The 18,927-nt window shown below is 43.4% G+C and overlaps 2 protein-coding genes across 3 annotated transcripts; one reads left to right on the top strand and one right to left on the bottom strand.

Annotated features, from left to right (window-relative positions):
* Window positions 1-544: 544 nt before the first annotated feature.
* Window positions 545-4,044, bottom strand: cdc42ep5 (CDC42 effector protein (Rho GTPase binding) 5). Its single transcript, XM_048260274.1, has 2 exons — window positions 3,901-4,044; window positions 545-2,840 (listed from the first exon to the last, which is right to left on the bottom strand). The coding sequence occupies exon 2, from the start codon at window positions 2,833-2,835 to the stop codon at window positions 1,906-1,908; it is 930 nt and encodes a 309-aa protein (XP_048116231.1). The 5' UTR covers window positions 2,836-2,840; window positions 3,901-4,044; the 3' UTR covers window positions 545-1,905.
* A 3,617-nt stretch (window positions 4,045-7,661) lies between these two features.
* Window positions 7,662-18,247, top strand: leng8 (leukocyte receptor cluster (LRC) member 8). 2 transcript variants are annotated; one of them, XM_048260273.1, is made up of 15 exons: window positions 7,662-7,990; window positions 9,240-9,378; window positions 9,523-9,687; window positions 10,927-11,004; window positions 11,140-11,557; window positions 11,778-11,952; window positions 12,386-12,556; window positions 12,728-12,955; window positions 13,258-13,410; window positions 13,527-13,821; window positions 14,114-14,215; window positions 14,315-14,383; window positions 14,502-14,631; window positions 14,898-15,105; window positions 15,331-18,247. In XM_048260273.1, the coding sequence occupies exons 1-15, from the start codon at window positions 7,950-7,952 to the stop codon at window positions 15,491-15,493; spliced, it is 2,535 nt and encodes an 844-aa protein (XP_048116230.1). In that variant the 5' UTR covers window positions 7,662-7,949; the 3' UTR covers window positions 15,494-18,247. The 2 variants fall into 2 exon arrangements, with proteins under 2 accessions (XP_048116230.1, XP_048116229.1); XM_048260272.1 differs by having other exon boundaries at window positions 9,523-9,696.
* The last annotated feature ends 680 nt before the right edge of the window (window positions 18,248-18,927 follow it).

Raw genomic sequence — 18,927 nt, 5'->3', positions numbered from 1 at the left:
AGTCAATCTGAGGTACATCTAAGGTATGTGTTGTGATTTGCCATTGGATCCATTTTCAGCTCCCTTGTTGTCATACTCAAAACAATTTGGTATAACGTTTTTATAAAACTCACTATTATGTCTGTGTGACTTTCAGAAAATGAAGCCGTATCTTAAAACATTATGCATGGATACAGTTATTTTAACCATAGTGTAGGAGTTTTCTCAATTTCACAATGCAACCATCCATTCATCACAATTGTCTCACCAATGGCCACCTTACTGTTTGTAGACTGTTATTTTAGGTTAAGTGTCAAAACCACTGAGGAAATGGCACTGCTCAGCCAGCAGTCAGAGACTGGATTTGTCTTTACGCTTGAATGAAAGGCGTATAACTTCATAATAACAAATACTATCATACATTTCGCTTTAAGTGCCATTTCAACTGACATATCAAAGATTTTAGAACCATTACGATGAGTGGTGCTTCAGTACATACAAACACACATTAAACTGCAAATGCACACATTAAACTGCAAACTGAAATGGATATGAAAACAAATGGTTATGGCTATGAAGCAAGAAAGATTTATTTATGTAACCAGCGAATCTTAGATCACAAGTTTAGGTAAGTTATCAAGAATATAGCTTTAGACAAAAACAAGACTTGCCATTGATACAGATTTAGAGAAAACAGCCTCACCATTTAGCCAATATAACAGATCTGGAAAAAAAATTAAATAACATTTTATATTAACATTGTTACCAACGCCCTGATCTGACTTCACACTATGACCCCTGGCTAAACAGTCTTAAAAAATGGCTAATCTTTAAACATGTACAGATTTTGGGGGGAGTTTGCAGACATACAAAAGCCTCTGTACAGCTTGACACTACATTCACATAAAAGTGATGATTCAGGATAGAACACAATGATCGCTTTCAGAGCCAATACATACCAGAGTGTTCAATTGTGTAAACCGTTCAGTTTCCAAAATGATATGTACTGCTCTCTAAACAAGGTTTGACCTAAAAATAACTTTTCAGTACAATTAAAACATATTTCACCCATGAAGGTCATGTTTTGAAGAAGACAAAGTAAGTCACAAGGAATGTACACAGGTTTATCTTAGTGCCCCAAAGGTTTGTCCCAAGAGCATTCCAGCATTCACAAGAGAGAATTCCTGCTATTATGTGAAAGTTTCAACCTCCGCGTCCATCTTTTAAATGGTGGACTCTGTCACATCACACACTTTATACAATATACCAAGGCCACTTTCAGTACAAAAATAGAAAGTATGGGAGTACACAAACTAAAAACAACAGCTTTCAAGGCACCAATATAGAATACTATAAAACTATACATGTTTATTATGTGTTTTCTGTTCTTTAGTATTTAAGACTAACCTTTGGTTTAAATGCTATGACTATAATACTATTAAGGTATCTTTATTGGTTGGAATGGTTTTAATTGTGTTACACGTGCATTTTCCACTGAGCATTGATAATGAAACTTCCAGTTCACTGAAAGAAGCTAAAGTGCCCAAAAACTGCCCTCTGAGAAATTGTACTGTTTCACAATTTTCAAAAAAAAAAAACAGCTGGTAGTTTTGTATTCATATCTCCTCATAAGAGAACTAAGAACAGCTGTTGTATCTAATGTTTAGCTAATGGAATGACCTGAACATAAAAATGTATCTGGTTTGTTTAGATGCAGTCTGTGTTTATGGAGAGACTGGTTTGTAAACTTAGTGTGACTATGATTCTTAAGTGTTATTGCTGCGATGTCAGAGAACTTTCAACTAAGCTTTGGTTAAATCTCCCTTTCTTGCAATGTGTTGATCAGACAAGTTTACTGTACATGATTGACAACCCACCAGAGACCCTCTTCTATCTCCTCTCTGATTAGATGCTAACTTTTCACTCCTACAGTCCAATTTCATCATCAAACTCATCCTCAAATGTGTAGCCACGCTGTCCGTCGACCCCTCCTTCCTCTTCCGAATCTGTCTCTGAGTGCTGCTCGCTTTCCCTCCTTCTGTCCAATGGAGCGACTCCCTCATATTCGGAACTGAGAGACGAGGTGGAACTCGGTGGGGAATCAGCTCTGTGATTGGCCGGCTCTACTTCTCCAGACACCATGGCAGCTATCTCAGGCTCCACTTCTGTGGGGCTGGGGCACTCCGTCTCCTCGCCCTCCACCCCCTGGCTGTCTCCTTTAACCAACTGGTCAACGATCTCCTCTCTCTTCTCGCTGAACCTCACTTTGGGCTTGAGGCCTTTGGCCTTCCATCCATTACCGTCGCTCAACTGATCCAGACCCCTCTCTCCATTTTCTTCCCCATTTGCACCTTCCATCCTTTTCTTCTCGTTCACCTCGTTCTTTGAACTCACAGTAGAATCCTCTACGGGCATTTCCATTTCCAGGGTGCCACGGCTGGGACTGAAGACCTCCTTTTCTTCTGCATCCTTGTCTGTAGTCCAATTGGAGTCCAAACTCAACCCATCCATCACACCCAGAACATCCCCTAAGATGGAGGGCCCCAAATCCAGGTCCAGATCAAATGAGGACACAGACTCTGAGTGCTGTAACTCATTCAACTTAGATGAATCTGGGGTGTTAAAATTACCATCGGATGAGTCATGGTTCAGAAATGCCTCTGAGTCGGTTGGCTCTGTAGATCCTGGAGCTGAGTTGGAAGAGTCTGCTGAGGAGCTGCCTTGGGTGGCCAGGAAGGAAGTATCTCCAAAGGCATCGCCACCCCGACCAATGTGCATGGTGTGGCGGAAATCCCCAAGTGGGGCGGATATCATTGTGGGGTCCAAGCGCCCCCTTGAAGACTTATGGAGAGGCATGGTAGCTGTGTCCATAAGAGAAGGGGAGAGAAGGATAAGTTGATTATCATTTGATAGCTAAAGTCAAATATTTTACATGAGGTAGGCCTGTAGGATACATGTTTTCAGTTCAGAGGAGTTCAGATTACATTCATAACATATTGTAGGCTGACAGCTCATAAACCATACAGATGAAAAACACGATAGAAGTGTTGCGCAAGAAGTGTGAGAAACGAATTGCGCTGTTCGCCGCCCATGCTGCCATGCTCAGACTTGTAAGTGAAACATATGCATGCAACGCAAGCACATACTTCTGAATCCTCTCTCCCAAGGGTGAATAGCGCATGAGCGTCTACAGTTTCAAGTGAACTATGAAAGGGATCCTCAGTCTGTCGTTATAAAATAAAACGATGCATTAATGTTTTATTAAATCAGTGATAACCTGGTAAATCAGTAGGAGTGTGGTTTCAATAAAGCACAGGGAAATGAGGGTTCTTAACTGCCAGGGTCTGTCAAAACTTTCGAATTTTTATTTTTATTTTTTTACTTTTTCTGCTGTAATGCTTTCTTTAGACAGAAGTTATCGTGTAAGACCTACAAGACCTGAATACAACAAAACTAGCCTGCAGACTAACTTCGCCATTTTAGCGAGCCTTTGGCTACCTGAAAGAATCAACAGCTGGAAACATAATCGTATCTCGGAGACAACAACTGGAGTAGCCAAACTAACTCAGAAAGTGATAGGCTACTATTTTCTTTTCCAAATAGCCTTAAACTACTTCCAGCTGCCAACATGTTAATTGCGCAGTGGAGTTGACTGTTTTAGAAAATACGCAAACCTTATTTACAAACATATCGTGTTTTTTTTTTTGTTTTTTTTTACTTGGACTAAATTAAGGAAACAATCCTTATTCGAATATTCCCTCTTCCATAACCGCCCATGTCTTATCTATACGAATCGGCCACATTTTACAGACTGTCCCATCGAATAGACAGCAGTCGAAAATGAAATATTGTAAGAAGTTGACCTCTTTGGCCAACTTTGAGATAGGAATGTCTCAAAAGCCGAATTTTAAAGAAACTTACTTTTCTGTGTTTATGTTTGTGATTCGCTTCCGCCCTCCACTCTATCCTTTTCATCTGGCCTTCTCACCCTATCTTTTCGTTCTTTTCTCGCTCTTTCCAAGCGTCGTTTGCTCCTTTCTAATATTTCTTTTTCTCCCACTGGGATGGGCAAGGAAGTGACGCGCCTTTACTAGGGAGTGAGGGAAAGAGCACTACGTAGGCTAGGCTACGAGCGCGGACAACAGATGTTGATGAATAGCTACAATAGGCCTACGGTAAATTAACTGGAGTTATTAAGCCTATAACAGAGTTGTATTTTTGTGAAACTGAACCCATTGCAGAATTGTTAATGCTTCAGAAAGAAGTCTAGCCACACTTTTCTGTTACACTAAAAAAATAATGTGTAGCCTACTGCTTTTAATTGCAGGAGTGCAAACGTCAATGTTTGTCAACATTGTTTTCGTGTTCAACTGGGTAGGCCTATGCTACACTGTTATTATTTTTAAATTAATCAAACAAATATTCTTACTTCATTATTAGCGCATATTTCAGCAGCACCCATGCATGACTTCATCCTGCTTTCTATTCAATTGGCATGAGTCATCAGGAAACTGTTGACGCATACCGGTGACCTCAGAAAATGATAAAGGATGGAAATGGGTCAATTCCACTGAGGCTCAGAACCCAGATGCCTGGGAAAGGGTCAGTTAGTTGGCTGGCTACAAAAAGAATGATCTGAATTGGAATGATAAAATAAAAGAGCTTTCTGAAAAAGAATGCTGTGTAGACTTGATCTCACCAAGACAGAAAGTGAACATTTAGTATTCCTAAGCCCCCCTCTCATCTCTTTTAGCCTACCTATACACACACACATTCACTATTCTCTCTGTTTTTGTTCATTCTCTTGTATATTTCTGCAGTGAATATTTCCCCTACATGCCATCTGTACACTTTAGTTGAAGGAATTTGTAACATATAGGCTACATCCTGGAAGTGGGTTTACAGCTGTGAGAGTTTGGACAGGAAATAGGCTGATGTGGGGATTGGGGGTGGGGACAAAAAACTAGTGTGTGTGGTATGTGTGTGTGTGTGTGTGTGTGACCCTCTGTTTCAACCATACATTAAATATGTGGATAAAAACAAAGAAACAGAGAAAGGAGTTGTGTATTATTTTTGATTTAATACAAAAAGCACATAAGGGCTCAGATATAAAGTACTTGTCATGCTCAGTGCAAGTTTCTTGCAATGCTTATAGGATTCTAGTCAGATGACTTTGACCACAAGGGGGAGACATACTTGTTTTCTTTTTCCTGCATAGATCATACATTTATATCAGAGTTGTCAGTATCAGATTTTATTCAGCAAGTACCTCCCTTATACTTACACATGCAAGGAATTAGGTTCTGGCTATTGGTGCCCCTCTAACAATATAGTCAACATATAATTACAAGTGTGATGTGGAAGGCAAGTGCAACATAATGTGGATTGTGCATGATGTGTGTGCAGGTAGGCCTACTTGTGGATTATATGAAGCCAAGTGTAAACTGTCCAATAACCAAGTTTGGCATACTGGTCAGCTATTCCTAAAGGTGATCACCTTAGGAGAAAAGCTGTTCCTGTGCATGGTTGCTCTGGTAAAAGAGGTTCTGCAGAAAGGAGTTGAACAATGTTGTGGCCAGTGTGTGTGGAATCTTCAATGATGATCCCTGTCCACTTCCTACCTCTTCCTACATGTCCAAAGAGATGGACAGAGGAGTTTTTTTTCTTCTGCTTTCCTTACTGTACGGTAGCCTGGAAAATCCAGACCCTGGTAATCTAGAAAGATTAAGGATCTGGCCACGAACAATGTAATGGCCCAACTTGAGGGGCGGCACCAAGCATGCATTTGAAAATCTCACTGCACGCAATTGGATAACACTAGACCAATGTTGACTGACCTCCAACGTTGCAGCGCTGTCGTCATCGGTTTAGCTTGCCTCTGGCCCGCCTATATCAGATACGCCGATTTGATTGATTCCCCGGGATGCAAGGGGTAAAAGTAATGTGCATCATAGCCAGAGTGTCTGCACAGGAAAAATTCAATGACAGAAGTGAAGCATTGGATCAACAGCTCTCGTGATATTTAGTGGGAAGGACGATTTCAAAGTTTCAACCCTGCAAAATCAAAAAGTTGCCCTCACCTAAAGGGTTAATAACAACAATAATACCAGTGCCCAAGAAAAGTTCTGTTTCTTGCCTACGACTACCGGCCCATCACCTTAACATCTGTGGTGATGAAGTGCCTGGAGAGACTGATTGCAGCTTACATCAACACACACCTGTAATTGGCTATTTGATTTTCTGACGGGCAGACCCAAGCTGTAAGGATAGGCAAAGCACTCTCATCCACCTTAGTGCTCAGGACCGGGGCCCTGTCATCCACCTGTCTCAGTCCTTTACTTTACAGCCTGTTTACACATGACTGCGTCGCTATCCATAACTCAAATTCCATCATAAAGTTTGCAGATGACACTACTCTGGTTGGCCTCATAAGCAACAATGACGAGACGGCCTACAGAAAGGAAGTAGCAAACCTTACCCTGTGGTGCCATGATAACAACCTCTTCCTTAATGTCAATAAGACTAAGGAAATCATTGTTGACTTTAGGAAGGCCAGATCACACTCCTATTACCATCAACGGAGCATCTGTAGAGATTGTTGATAGCTTCAGATTTCTAGGCGTTAACATCTCAGACACTTTAACATGGTCACTAAACACCAAGTGCACCCTCAAGAAGGCACAACAACGCCTTTATTTTCTGAGACGTCTTAAAAAGTTTGGCCTAAGTACCAGAGCACTTGAGAACTTCTACCGATGCACCATTGAGAGCGTTCTTTCTTTTTGCATCACAGTGTGGTACGGGAACACAACCTCCCAAGACCGCAAACAATTGCAAAGAGTTGTCAGGTCAGCAGCCAGGATTATTGACACTAACGTACCTGATCTCCACGACATTTACACTTCCCGCTGCAAGAGGAAAGCTGATTGCATTATTAAAGACCCCAATCATCCCGCTCATGCTCTGTTCTCTCTCCAGCTCACTCTCTCTTCTCTCTGCTTCCCTCTGGCAAGCGCTTCCGGAGCACCACCCACACTACACTATTCAGAGACAGATTTTTCCTACAAGCTGTCAGAATCCTAAATGTATGTCCCATGTCCATGAGGTTTTATTTATGCTATTGAGCATGCAAGTATAGTGGTTGTGTGTGTCGGTGTACGTATATATATAGATATTTATGGCTGTACATATTGTGTGCATGTTTGGAGTTTGGCTATGTGTGGTAGTCCTTTTCCAACTTCCTTTATTTAAGGTCCCCTCTATGCCCCCCATGTGTTACCCCTCCTTCCACTAATGCAACTTTGGCACAAGAATTTCGCTATCGTCTACTGCAAAGTATACGCGACAATAAAACTTTAACTTGAAACTTAATGACTTTCAAATATGTGTCGTGTGTGTGGTCCAGTTAAGAGGACACTTATTTTAGTTTTCCCCAGTAGGCCTAGGCCACTAAACCAGTGAGAAGTTGCTTTGCCCAGCGCCTATAACGAATGACGAAGCACAATCTAAATTTAGGACGTTAGATACTTAAAGTATCTTACCAATAGTTATTTTTGCTTTGTCGCGTAAAAACATTTAATTTAAATTGGAACAAAAAATGGTTCTAGCAATAATTCTAGAACCACCGATAGGAACGCCCACAGTCATCCTGGATACAGTGATCTCGAAACCCCTCGTCACGTTTAGCAACCATTTTGTTCATAGTGCCGTTCTCTCGAAGCTGAAAGCTAGGTCTCTGTGTTTACGTCCAGAAAACGACCGAGGAGATGGCATAATTCAAATAACTTACTGAGAAGATAATATATGTGAATTCGATATAACAGTACATTTCGGTTACCTCGACGAATCCAGATACAAGCTGTCTTAAGCGTAGATTGTTTTCTCGTGATATTTTTAGGTTGTCAGACTGAAAAATCCCAACTGCTAAGTTTAGCAGGCTAACGTTAGTTAGCTAACTTGCTAGTGGCGAAATGGCGGCGAATACAACGCAGTCTGCGCCTCCAGCTAACTGGTATGACGCCTCTGTTTTTGTTCCTATTGATGGCATGTAGTTATATTTGTGTAAAACGAACCACTGTAATGTCCAATCAACACAGCATGTAATAGTTAAATGGTAGTTGATAGATAAAATGCCATTAAATTAGCTAGCGTTAACGTTAGCTAGCTTACGTACAAGGAGTTTGAAATGTTAATCGACAGTGTTGAACTCGGGGCTGCTAACTTAAGGCTTATGTAACATTCATTTTAACGTGTTGCTCTGACTGAAGTGTGCATATACCGAGTAATTACATCATAAGTAAACTAGCCAGGTTTCAGAGTCTAACGTTTGCTACTTAAAATTAATTTACGTTCAACAATACCGAAAAACTAGTGCTGTTTGCTAATGCTAGCGTGCTAAAGAATTTGTGCCACAGAAATATGTTGTTTTGTAAATGGCTAGTCAGTTAGCATTACTGGTTGGGGTTGCGTTACGTCGATGTTGACCTTATTTAGTGTACTTTACCCTGGTCATGTGGTATTTTCTTATTTTGACACATTTACAGTACACAGTGCAATAAAACACCTGCACAGCAAGATATGCGAAATTGTTTACAACGAAGTCATTGTTATAACGTTAACTTTTATTGACGTTAGGTCCATATCGATACATTTCTATTAGAATCTGTCTGTCACCCGAGTTAGAAATATTGTAACGTTAACGTTAGGTTACATCTAATGTAATGTAACAGCTCATAGTTGGCGACTTTACAGGGGCACCGTCTCTGATACACTTTTACGTTAACTAGTATATCTGACAGATTTGACTTGACAGGACAAGCCACAGGCCTGTCTGCCAATTGTGTCAAATTCTTTGGCAGTATCATGATGATAAAGACATTTCCAATAAAGAGTTCATTCCAGCATATTCCAAAACATCCCATGGTCGTTAGGTCATCAAAATTCCATGAATACCTCACCAGTTTAGTTTGTACTACAGATCTCAGCTTGGCCCCCTCAAAACATTTTAAAGACAATACAACCTGGCTGGAAACCAAAATAAAGATAGATAGATAGATAGATACTTTATTTATCCTCAAGGGGAAATTCAAGAAAATGATGTGAAATTAGCATAGTTAAATACCCAGTTTGCGTCACCATCAAATTTATTTCCACCTATGTCTAATGTTCGAGATATTGATATTGCTTTTTCAGTTAGTACAAGGCCTGGGATTACTTGGATGGGTAGATGTGTATAAACCTTGTTTCTCTCCTCTGTTTAGGCCATTTGCTGGTGCCCCAGGCACAGATCCCCCTGTACATGAGAATCCAGAGTGGGAAAAGGCCAGACAGGCCCTTGCCTCCATCAGCAAGAGTCAGAACACAACTAAAACCTCGCAGGCTAACTCCACCAACACACAGGTGAGAAAATCACTGTTTTGGTGACTTTTGTAATATTTTGTGTGGTTTATCTTGGTTTGTTTAATTTTCTCATAGTTCCTATATTTAAACGGTGAATGTGAATCACAGGGCTGACTTTTGTGATATGTTTTGTGGGTGTTTTAGGCCGGGCAGTATATGATGGGAACTGATTCGGCTGGACTTCGACCTCCACAACAGCAGCAGCAGCAGCAACAACAACAGTATTTCCAGTGGTACCCACAACAACCGAACCAGCAGTATGGGTATGGTTCATATCCATACAACTACTACTACCATCCTGTTCCTCCAGTAAGTCCGGTAAGTGTGTGCTAAATGTGTAGTAAAATCGGATAATTAAAGGAGAATTCCTGCAATTATTCACATAGATCTGTTTCTCGAGGTCACTGAGTACTGTCAGTACCAAAACAAACCCCGAAAGGAAGTTTTTCACTAGCTCGATTTGCTGCAGCCAACAGCTAGAGCTACAGTGATACACTTTGGGGCCATGTTTATTTTATTATGTTCGGTGACCTCGAGAAATAGAGATCTATGTGAAAAATCGCCGGAATTCTACTTTAATCTGGCCTTAGTCTCTTCCAAAAAGGTAGAAACTCAGGGTGCCTGTGCAGCTTTACTACTTTAGCATGAGACCTTGCATCGTTTACACATCACTCAGGGGCCAGCTGATTATTAAAACACCACGGCTGTTTAGGCTACACATATCAGCCATTCACCTGTGCAGCAATTTTTGCTGCTAATTTTGTTTACTTCTCCAACTGCCTATTACTATTGGCGATTTCCAATTGGCGGCGCTAACATTTCATGTCACAGTTAATGAATTAATAGCCTAATGTTATCCCTGAGTAGCCTAGTTGACAAGCAGCTAACCAACCCATCTGTGTTCTAAAATCAGTTTGCCAGCTAAGGCTCTTGCATGCTGTTAACAACTGATAACTTTGCCTGTTTAAAGAGTTTTTTTTTTATCTCTGCGATTGACTTTGTTGTGATAAGAACAAACCAGTTCATTTGCATGCATGAGTTTTGAACTTAATTTGTCCTGTGGTGTTGATAACCTTCAGTGAACATCAAGCTGAACTGTCATTTACATGTATTTAAGGCCTACTAAGGGGGCACAGGTTTTTTTTGAGGGGGCATGATGAGCACAGGATGATAATTATTACATGTTTACAAGGCTGGAAGTTCAACTGATTGAAGTAGCTAAATAAAATGTCATTCATATCAATTCATGCACCACCTAATGTCGTCATAACTTGGCCTCTAGGAAATAACAGTTTATGTTTAATTGATCTAAAAATGTGTTGTTTATACTATAGAATGATTTATTGTTTGTCTTTGTTAAATAATACCGAAGATAAAAAGCTTATAAAATAATCGCATATTAAATCACAATATTGGTGAAAACAAGTCTCCTAGTGGGTAGTCTGTACATTCAAAGAACTGGATATATAAAGACTGTTAGATTGCAGATCTAAGCTGATTTTTCAGATTCAGAACTGTGTGTGAAATGGTTGTGCTTTCTTTCCTCAGTATGCTGCAGCCGGTTATCCTCAGGGTCAGTATAGTGTTCCTGGGGCGTACCAGCCACCCAGCACCCCAACAGGACAGGTAACAGTTATTCTTTGGCATCATTTGTTTTTTACTGGTTGTTGTAGTGGACGATTTGAAAGTTCACATGCTCACTGTATTAGTGAAGAATTAATTAACTGCTTAATTTTTTAAAATTTCCTCCTACTGGTCAAGCCTCCTGCCATGTCTATGATGGAGGACCAGTCCTCCAGTTACCCCTCCCAGCCACAGGCCCCTCCCACCTCCGCCCCTCTGCCGCCCCCTCAAAGCCCCACCACCTCAGAGCAGCCCCCTCCCCCTCCACCCCCTCCCGTTCCCCCTCCCCCCAACTCCCAGTACCCTCCACCCCCCTCCCAGACCCCTTACAGTCCCAATGGAGCCATGCCCTACCAAGGGAACTACAACCACAACCAGCCTCGCTATGGCCAGGGCTACCAGGGTCAGGGCTACCAGGCCTCCCAAGCCAACACACAGCAGCAGGGTCCCCAATCAGGGCCATACGGTGGCACAGGGCGGGGCGAAGGAGCCAAGAAGCCCAACAATGTTAACAATGCCAATAAAGGAGGACAGCCAATGTGGCAGCGAATGAAACGTAAGTACTGCCATCATGTTAAAGATAATATCTTGAATATAAGGAACTATAAAATGCAAAGCATTCTGTGAGTTCTCTCCTGTGTGGTTTTATGGTAAATATAGCCTAGGCTTATTCTGATACTAGTTTGACCTTAGTTGGTGTGAAAAGAATGACTTGATTGCTGGGTTTCAGTCTCTTGTGTGCTGTGGCTGTAACATTTCCTCTCTGTCGTCTGCAGAGGCTCCTGGAGCGGTTGGAATGAAGTTCAACATTCCAAAACGCCCATACGTAATGACCAATCAGAGCTTTCCAATAGGCGAGCAGGCCTCGGCAGTGGCTGCCGCCACTGCAACTACGGTTGCGTCAGTCTCTACTGCGGTCACGGCCACAACAGCCGGAGGTGTCCAGAAAGGGTGGGTGAACATGGAAGCTTGTCTTGGCTGTAATGAGATAGGGAGTGGTGTTTTGGATTTCATTCCACTTGAAGGAGTAAAGGCAAGCAGAGACCGTTTATCAGGCCTAGACTGCAATCATGTTCACTGTTGACAGGCAAAGCTCTAAACAAGAGCAAGCATTTTGCGATAATATCGTGATATGTTGAAATGCTACTAACAGTCCAAGCTTTGTTTTGATATCGAAACGGTGCACATTGTCCTGTCATAACCTTTGATCTTGTACAATGTGTCATACTGCTTAAGCAGATATTCCCTTGCTTTGATGTAAAGTGACCAGAGAGTTTGATGTTATCTGGACAATCTTCAGTTTATGAGGTCTATTCGGTCACATAGCTGTTAGAGAATGTTAGTTAGAGCAGCTTCTGTAACTACTACTCCATTCCCTCTACAGGCCTCAGGACTGGCCCCAGGCCATGAAGGAGTACGTGCAGCGCTGCTTCACCGCCTGCGAGTCCGAGGACGACAAGGACCGCACTGAGAAAGTGCTGAAGGAGGTGCTGCAGGGTCGCCTGCAGGACGGCTCCGCCTACACCATTGACTGGACCAGAGAGCCGTTGCCAGAGTGAGTCCCATCCCGACTCTGGCTCCACTCCTTCATAGTTCTGCGGCATTTTTTTATGTTATTTTGGTTCTTGTGGTGTTTTACTTTTGGGTTTTGAATCTGTGTATTTGATTATTATGTTGTCTTCTCTCTTCTAACCTAAGTGTTGGATTGTCTGTGTGTGTCTGGCAGGTTGAAGGCCAAGCAGTCCCGATGGGAGGCGGTGCCCCCTCAGCGAAACCAGGACATGTCCTTGGGCAGAGGTGGAGCCACGCGGGGCCGTGGTGGCGGAGGCCGCCTGGGACACTACAGGAACGTGTTCACCCAGCGAAGCCCCTCGTCCAGCTCCTCGCGCTCCTCCTCCCGATCCCCCTCCCCCTCACACAGCCGCCATCGCGACCGGGACCGACGCAGACGCAGGTGAGACTGAGGACCAGAGAATCCCTAGGACCGCCAGGTGCAGTCAGTTAAGCTTAATAGCCTAGCGGATGGCCAGAGAGTGCACATACACTGTATGATTGGCTTTGTGGTTTAAAGAAAGACCACTTCATCATGTCTGTGATTGTGAATCTTTGTAATCATTTTAGTTTTTAAGCACAGGTCATTTGCATTGCCATGGGGAAATTTACAGACAGTGTCAGATAAGCTACCTAATTACAAGTGTTCTGTATTGTGACGGGGACATCGACACATTCAGTGAATCTGGCACGCTCTCCCCTCAGTGACTCCGATTCCCAGTCCGACAGCAGCTTCTCCAGTGACCGGCCACAGATCTCCCGTCGGAACCAGAAAGGTGGGCGAGGTCGCGGTAATGATCGGGATCGGGGCCGCGGTGGCGGAAGAGGAAGAGGAGGGAGAGCCAACAGAGGAAGGAGGTAAGAACAGCCAAAGCTATATACTGAAGCCATGTTGGATGTTTGAGTCATAGCTTTAATGGAATCACAGAGTTTGTGTGGTATAAAATATAATAGCACTGGGATTCCCTTCCCAGGAACGCCGAGGACTCTGGTATGGGAATGGGTAAGAAGCGGAAAGGCGGTAATGCTGGTCTGGATTTCCACGACCCCATGCGGGAGGCCAAGAAGCAGAGCCGCGCGGCACGCTTCCACACCAAGCTGCGCACAGAGCCGCTGGTGCTGAACATTAACGCCATTGATCTGCCCAACGCCACCCAGGAGGGCCTCAGCTGGGAGGACTGCCCCATCGTGGGTACCTGCCAGGACATCACCAAAAACTACCTGCGCCTCACCTGTGCCCCAGACCCCTCCACCGTCAGACCGGTGTCGGTAAGTCTTGGAACACTTCATAGCCAACCTCAGTCTAGTTTATTAGGTGGTATGTTATGGATTAGCCATAGACAGCTATGATGTCTGTAAAACAGTATTTACTGTTGAATGAGTGATGAATGATGTGTTTTTTGGGGTTGGTGGTGTGCTTGAGCTTGTGGAATATAAAGAAGCACAAGTGTTGGACTTCAAATCAGTGCTCTTGTCACTACTACTATTTTTTAAAATTTTGTTTTAAAAGATTAAGTATGTCATCCTTTCTTTGTAAAGATGGTTTTGTTTTCCTCTGAAGGTTCTGAGGAAGTCTCTGATTGCAGTAAAAGCCCACTGGAAGAATAAACAGGATTACCAGTACGCCTGCGAACAGATGAAATCCATCCGGCAGGACCTCACAGTGAGTCCCTTGTTACACAAAGCCATCATCCGTCTATTACAATCCCAAGTCCCATAATGCACCTCCTCATGTCTGACTCATTTTCCTGTCTGCCTGTAGGTTCAGGGTGTGAGAACGGACTTCACTGTAGAGGTCTACGAAACCCACGCTCGCATCGCCCTTGAGAAGGTAGGACTGCCCAGAAACCAACTCTGTCAGGCTAGGAAGCATCAGGCAAATGGAACACAGGGGCCGTGAGTCATTTTGAGGGGGAGACACTAATGTGTGTGCTGTTTTTCGTCATCAGGGTGACCACGAGGAGTTCAACCAGTGCCAGACACAGCTGAAGGCCCTGTACAAGGACTGCCCTTCAGAGAATGTGGGCGAGTTCACAGCTTACCGCCTCATCTACTACATCTTTACCAAAAACTCTGGAGGTCAGTTTGCCTTTTACTTTTGTGGCTTTCTATTTATTTCCTTATCTTAGAGGGGCTTGTGCTTACAGTTGCTGGAAAGGTTAATGGAACAGCTGTGTTTTTTTCTAGCAAGCAGTTTGTTAATGGAGTGCCTTGGTAACTTCATTGTAGATAAACCTCATACAGAACAGGTCATTCTGACCGCTCGGTCATAATAGAAAACAAAAACAGTGTCTTAGTAATATTGAAGCTGGATTTGTGAAGTGACTTGTGTGTCTGACCCTCAGACCTGACGACTGAACTGACGTACCTGACCCCTGCTCTACGAGAAGACATGTATGTGTCTCACGCTCTGGCGCTTCGTGCTGCCTGGGCCCTCGGAAACTACCACCGCTTCTTCTTGCTCTACCGGAAAGCCCCGCGCATGGGGCCTTACCTCATCGACAAGTTTTTAGAGAGAGAGAGGAAGCTGGCACTCCGGGCCATACTCAAAACGTGAGTGAAGCACGGAGACTCCGATTCTCTCCTAATGTCTGCTGTGGTTGAAAACCGATTTAGGGCATATTACAGAAACCTGTCCAACTAGATTAAACAGAAATCTGTCCAAGTAGATTAATATGACCATATTTGTGCTTCTTTTGGCTCTTCGTACTTTGAGGCTAAACATTTCCTTCTTGTCTTCTCTCTCTTTCCCCTCTGCATCCCCTGTTTCCTCCACAGATTCAGACCGTCAGTACCGGTGGAGTATGTGCAGTCTAGCCTGGCCTTTGATTCTTTAGACACGTGCCAGGCCTTTCTGACGGGTGTCGGGGTGTCCTACCTGCCTTCTGACCCCACTAAGATAGACTGCAAAGCCAGTTCAGCTGGTCTGGCTGCTTCCTGATCTAAGGGGATCTTAGGGAGTGGGATCCTGGGAAGGAGGGAGGGAATGTGAGCGCTTTCCAAAGGAAAGATGGCAAGGCTATATAAGGGACCTAGTTCAGCACTGCCTAGGAAAGGAAGGGACGTAGTCTCACACACATACACTCTGAGATATGGTTAGGCAGACTTCTCGCTGTCTCTGATAGACTGGTATTGACCAAGCCTATCTCTCACCAGCCAACACCTCAGATACATGCTCATCAGGCACCTTCATTATTGGAATCACAGCAGTGACTTCACACACCCATAACGACCCATTCAGACTCCGACTGAATTGCATAGCACAGGCCCATGCGTTCAAGCACACTCAAGTTCTCCCCAGCCTGCACATGAGGTTAGCCTAGCGCACAGGCAGCCAGAGGCAGGCCAGTGTCAGGGTCTCCCAGGTGGCAGCGCTCCCTAGCAACACTATTGCTACGCTAACAGTGTTCTGTTCTCATGTCTTTTTCTTCCCCTTCAAGCCAGCAGCCTCAAAGCTCAAGAGAAGACAAAAGCCCTCCACAGCCTAAAGAAAGAAAGCAAGCAAGCAAGCCCAAGAGAAGAGTGTCTGGTGAAAGGTCATATCCTGTTTCCTGTTGGCGATGTGATCCAATGTGCGCCGCCCAGCCCACAGAGACTTTTGTCCCACAGTGTTTCGCAGAGATGTTCGGCCGCAGCAGCTCCATAGCCAGTGTGAAGAAGATGGTGGTTTGTATGCCCTAACCTGCCCCGCACACCCCCTCTCAGAGATGTCTACAGTGTACCCAGCGCCATGTTATGGTGGGGTGTGGGGGGGTGTCGTCTATTCTCACCCTTCCCTCCACTGTGCTCCCCCCCCCCCCCCATGTCCTCTGCCTTGTGATCTGTGAAGCTGTTTGTTGACTGAGAAAGCCAAGAGGCTTGGAGCTAGCCTTTAGTGCTAGTGGGCCATACCATACCTGGTGCAAGAGCCTCTACCCCACCCAGTCGTACCACATGGGGAAAAAAAGGCCCCTTTCTAACCAGGTGTCACAGCTTGAGAAAATTGGGTATCCATCACTTGCTTGTCCACTTCTCACTCCCCTATTTAAAGTGAGCTAGGTTAGCCAAGTCACACAGCTGGTGCTAAGCATTGACTCTTGATTGTAGCTGTGGATGAAGTGTTAACGGAGATGTGTTTCCCTCATACACATGCTCACACACACGCAGCCAGCTACCTACTTACATCTAGACCCCTCGCAGATGCCACAGTCAATTAGGAGCGCCCACCCTCGTCCTGCTGCAAGTCATCGTAGGCCACAGTCCTAGCAAGTGTGATCAGGCTTATCTCCACCCCTCGCGTTAAGATGGCAGCCCAAGTTTTCCACCCGTGTAGAAGACAGATGCCGATTGCCACCCTTTGCAGCTCTCCAGAGGCCGCCGGCCTCCTCGCCATCCCCCAGGTGGCACCAGGCGTGGCACACCTCAGTGTGGCACCAGCTGCCACCAGTAGCTGTTGTCCATCACCAGGCCTCTACCTACCGGGTTTGTGACGTCCAGCTCCAGGCACAAGCTTGGAGGGCTTTGGGTTTGTATGTGTATGCCACTCCCCACAACACCTCACCCTTTTCCAGATACGAAGCACGTATGTACGTATGTATGTATGTCTGGTAAGAGAGAAAGGGACTTTACTGGCTGAGAGAAGAGGAGCAGATGACAACGCAGCAAGTATTCTGATGTGCTTGTGCTGTTTTTATGCTAGTCAGAATTTCTAATCAACTTTTTCAGAATTTAAATGATGCCCACAAAACAAACTACAGTATTAACCATTGCAAATATATCAGAATTAAACTGTAATTAGATTTGGTATTTAGAACAATATTTTCAAAATTATACCCCAATTAATTTGGTCATTTAGTAAAATTCATGAATTGAGTGTCCAATCCCAAAGCTTAGATAGTGTGGTTTTTAGTCTGTTCAGACTCACAGAAGATTGTAAGGACCAGTATTGTTATCTAACACTTTACATTTATATCTTGTCAATTCCTCATGAAGTAAGGTTGTAGTGGTTTGTCTGTTTGCTAATTTGAGATTATTTTGGTGAATACTTTAGACCCTTTGAACAGTATTTAAAGTATTTAGAAATGTTAATCTGCTGTAAAGAGTCTGCTGGTCAGTTTCTACAGAATTCTGGCAGAACTGAGTCTGTCCCCACAAATAGTTCACTTTTCATTCAGTGCCATCTTTCAGGACCAACGGTGTAATTGGCCACGTAGAGTCAGACTGTCGTAAAGCTCCCTCCACAGGTTCTAGAAGTGTAAATAGTGTACATAATGTTTTGTTTTTCTTTTTGTATTTTAATTTGTCCTTTATTTTTAGAGGGTAAGTGTATGAATGAAGCAGAATGATGTGACGATCTGTGTTTTGGTGGGTCAGCCCTAAAGCAGCTCCTGTTGTGCTGGTGTAGATGGGTCATCTCGGACCTCATATTGCATTTTTAGTAACGATTAGCAGAAACGACTGGAGCTGCTGCCGGTCTGAAGCTCCAATCAGAGATTGTACTTGCTAGGGCTCCAGGCAGCCTTTTGATGACTCGTGTCATGTGACAAGTCTCAGTGATAAAACGATAAAAGACTTTGACCCTGTCCTACATGGATAATGTTGAGATCAACCAGCAGCACTCCTAGTGAATAATGCCACCTATAGACTAACTTTTCTTTACAGGGATTGTAATAAAATGTTGATTTATTTTCTCAATAAACCAAATCTTTTTCTTGTCCTTTTGAAAAGCTAGCTTTGTTTAGTAGCATGTTGTCAGTCCCCTCACCCCACACCCTGCCTCTAATGCCACTGGGACGTTTCAGTCCATGTCACCCTGGTTATTCACCTATACCTAATCTTTCCCTTTTCCTCTTTCTAAGTTTTTCTCTTTTTTTCTGTCGCCACATTTGCTTATTTACAACAAATAGTTTTTTTTGTTGTTTCATTATTCATTAAATTTTTAGAAGTGTAATATTTTTAAGCATATGGTTCACTGACTGGCAAGAGAAAGATTTGGTTTAATGCTACCAAACAAGCACCTGCTGTTGCTTTCTTGTCTTGATACGTTTGATAATAAGCTGTGTTTGGTGGGGGTTTCCATCTTGATCCATTCATCTATGTAGAGTGCAAATGGCACTGATCTACATGAAATATCACTCCTCGTTAAGTGAAGGTGTATACCTGGCAGGTGTATACAATGTATGTAAAAGACTTTTGAAGAGTTTCTGCCCCTATCCACTGGAGTCAATTATAAAAATTGGTAGTAGTACTGATTTTTCTTTTTCTTCTGTTAGTAAGTCATATCCATCATTATTGTGCAAGTTTGCAGGAGAAGTTAAGATGTTTTAGCTTTATTTATTTATTTTTTTCATTTTACATTTAAAAAGTAAATGCACTGCTGAGAACGTAGTACTCTGT

The sequence above is a fragment of the Alosa alosa genome, chromosome 13 (genome assembly GCF_017589495.1).
Source record: "Alosa alosa isolate M-15738 ecotype Scorff River chromosome 13, AALO_Geno_1.1, whole genome shotgun sequence".
NCBI classification, from domain to species: domain Eukaryota; kingdom Metazoa; phylum Chordata; class Actinopteri; order Clupeiformes; family Clupeidae; genus Alosa; species Alosa alosa.
This window is presented reverse-complemented; position numbering and strand designations above follow the sequence as displayed.

What these genes read in the sequence shown, in the direction of transcription:
- cdc42ep5 (XM_048260274.1), bottom strand. Translation starts at nt 2,835, where the DNA reads ATGCCTCTCCATAAGTCTTCAAGGGGGCGCTTGGACCCCACAATGATA.
- leng8 (XM_048260272.1), top strand. Translation starts at nt 7,950, where the DNA reads ATGGCGGCGAATACAACGCAGTCTGCGCCTCCAGCTAACTG. An exon ending in CTCGCATCGCCCTTGAGAAG is followed by an intron (nt 14,384 to 14,501) that starts GTAGGACTGCCC and finishes TTTCGTCATCAG; the next exon opens with GGTGACCACGAGGAGTTCAA. An exon ending in CTTTACCAAAAACTCTGGAG is followed by an intron (nt 14,632 to 14,897) that starts GTCAGTTTGCCT and finishes TCTGACCCTCAG; the next exon opens with ACCTGACGACTGAACTGACG.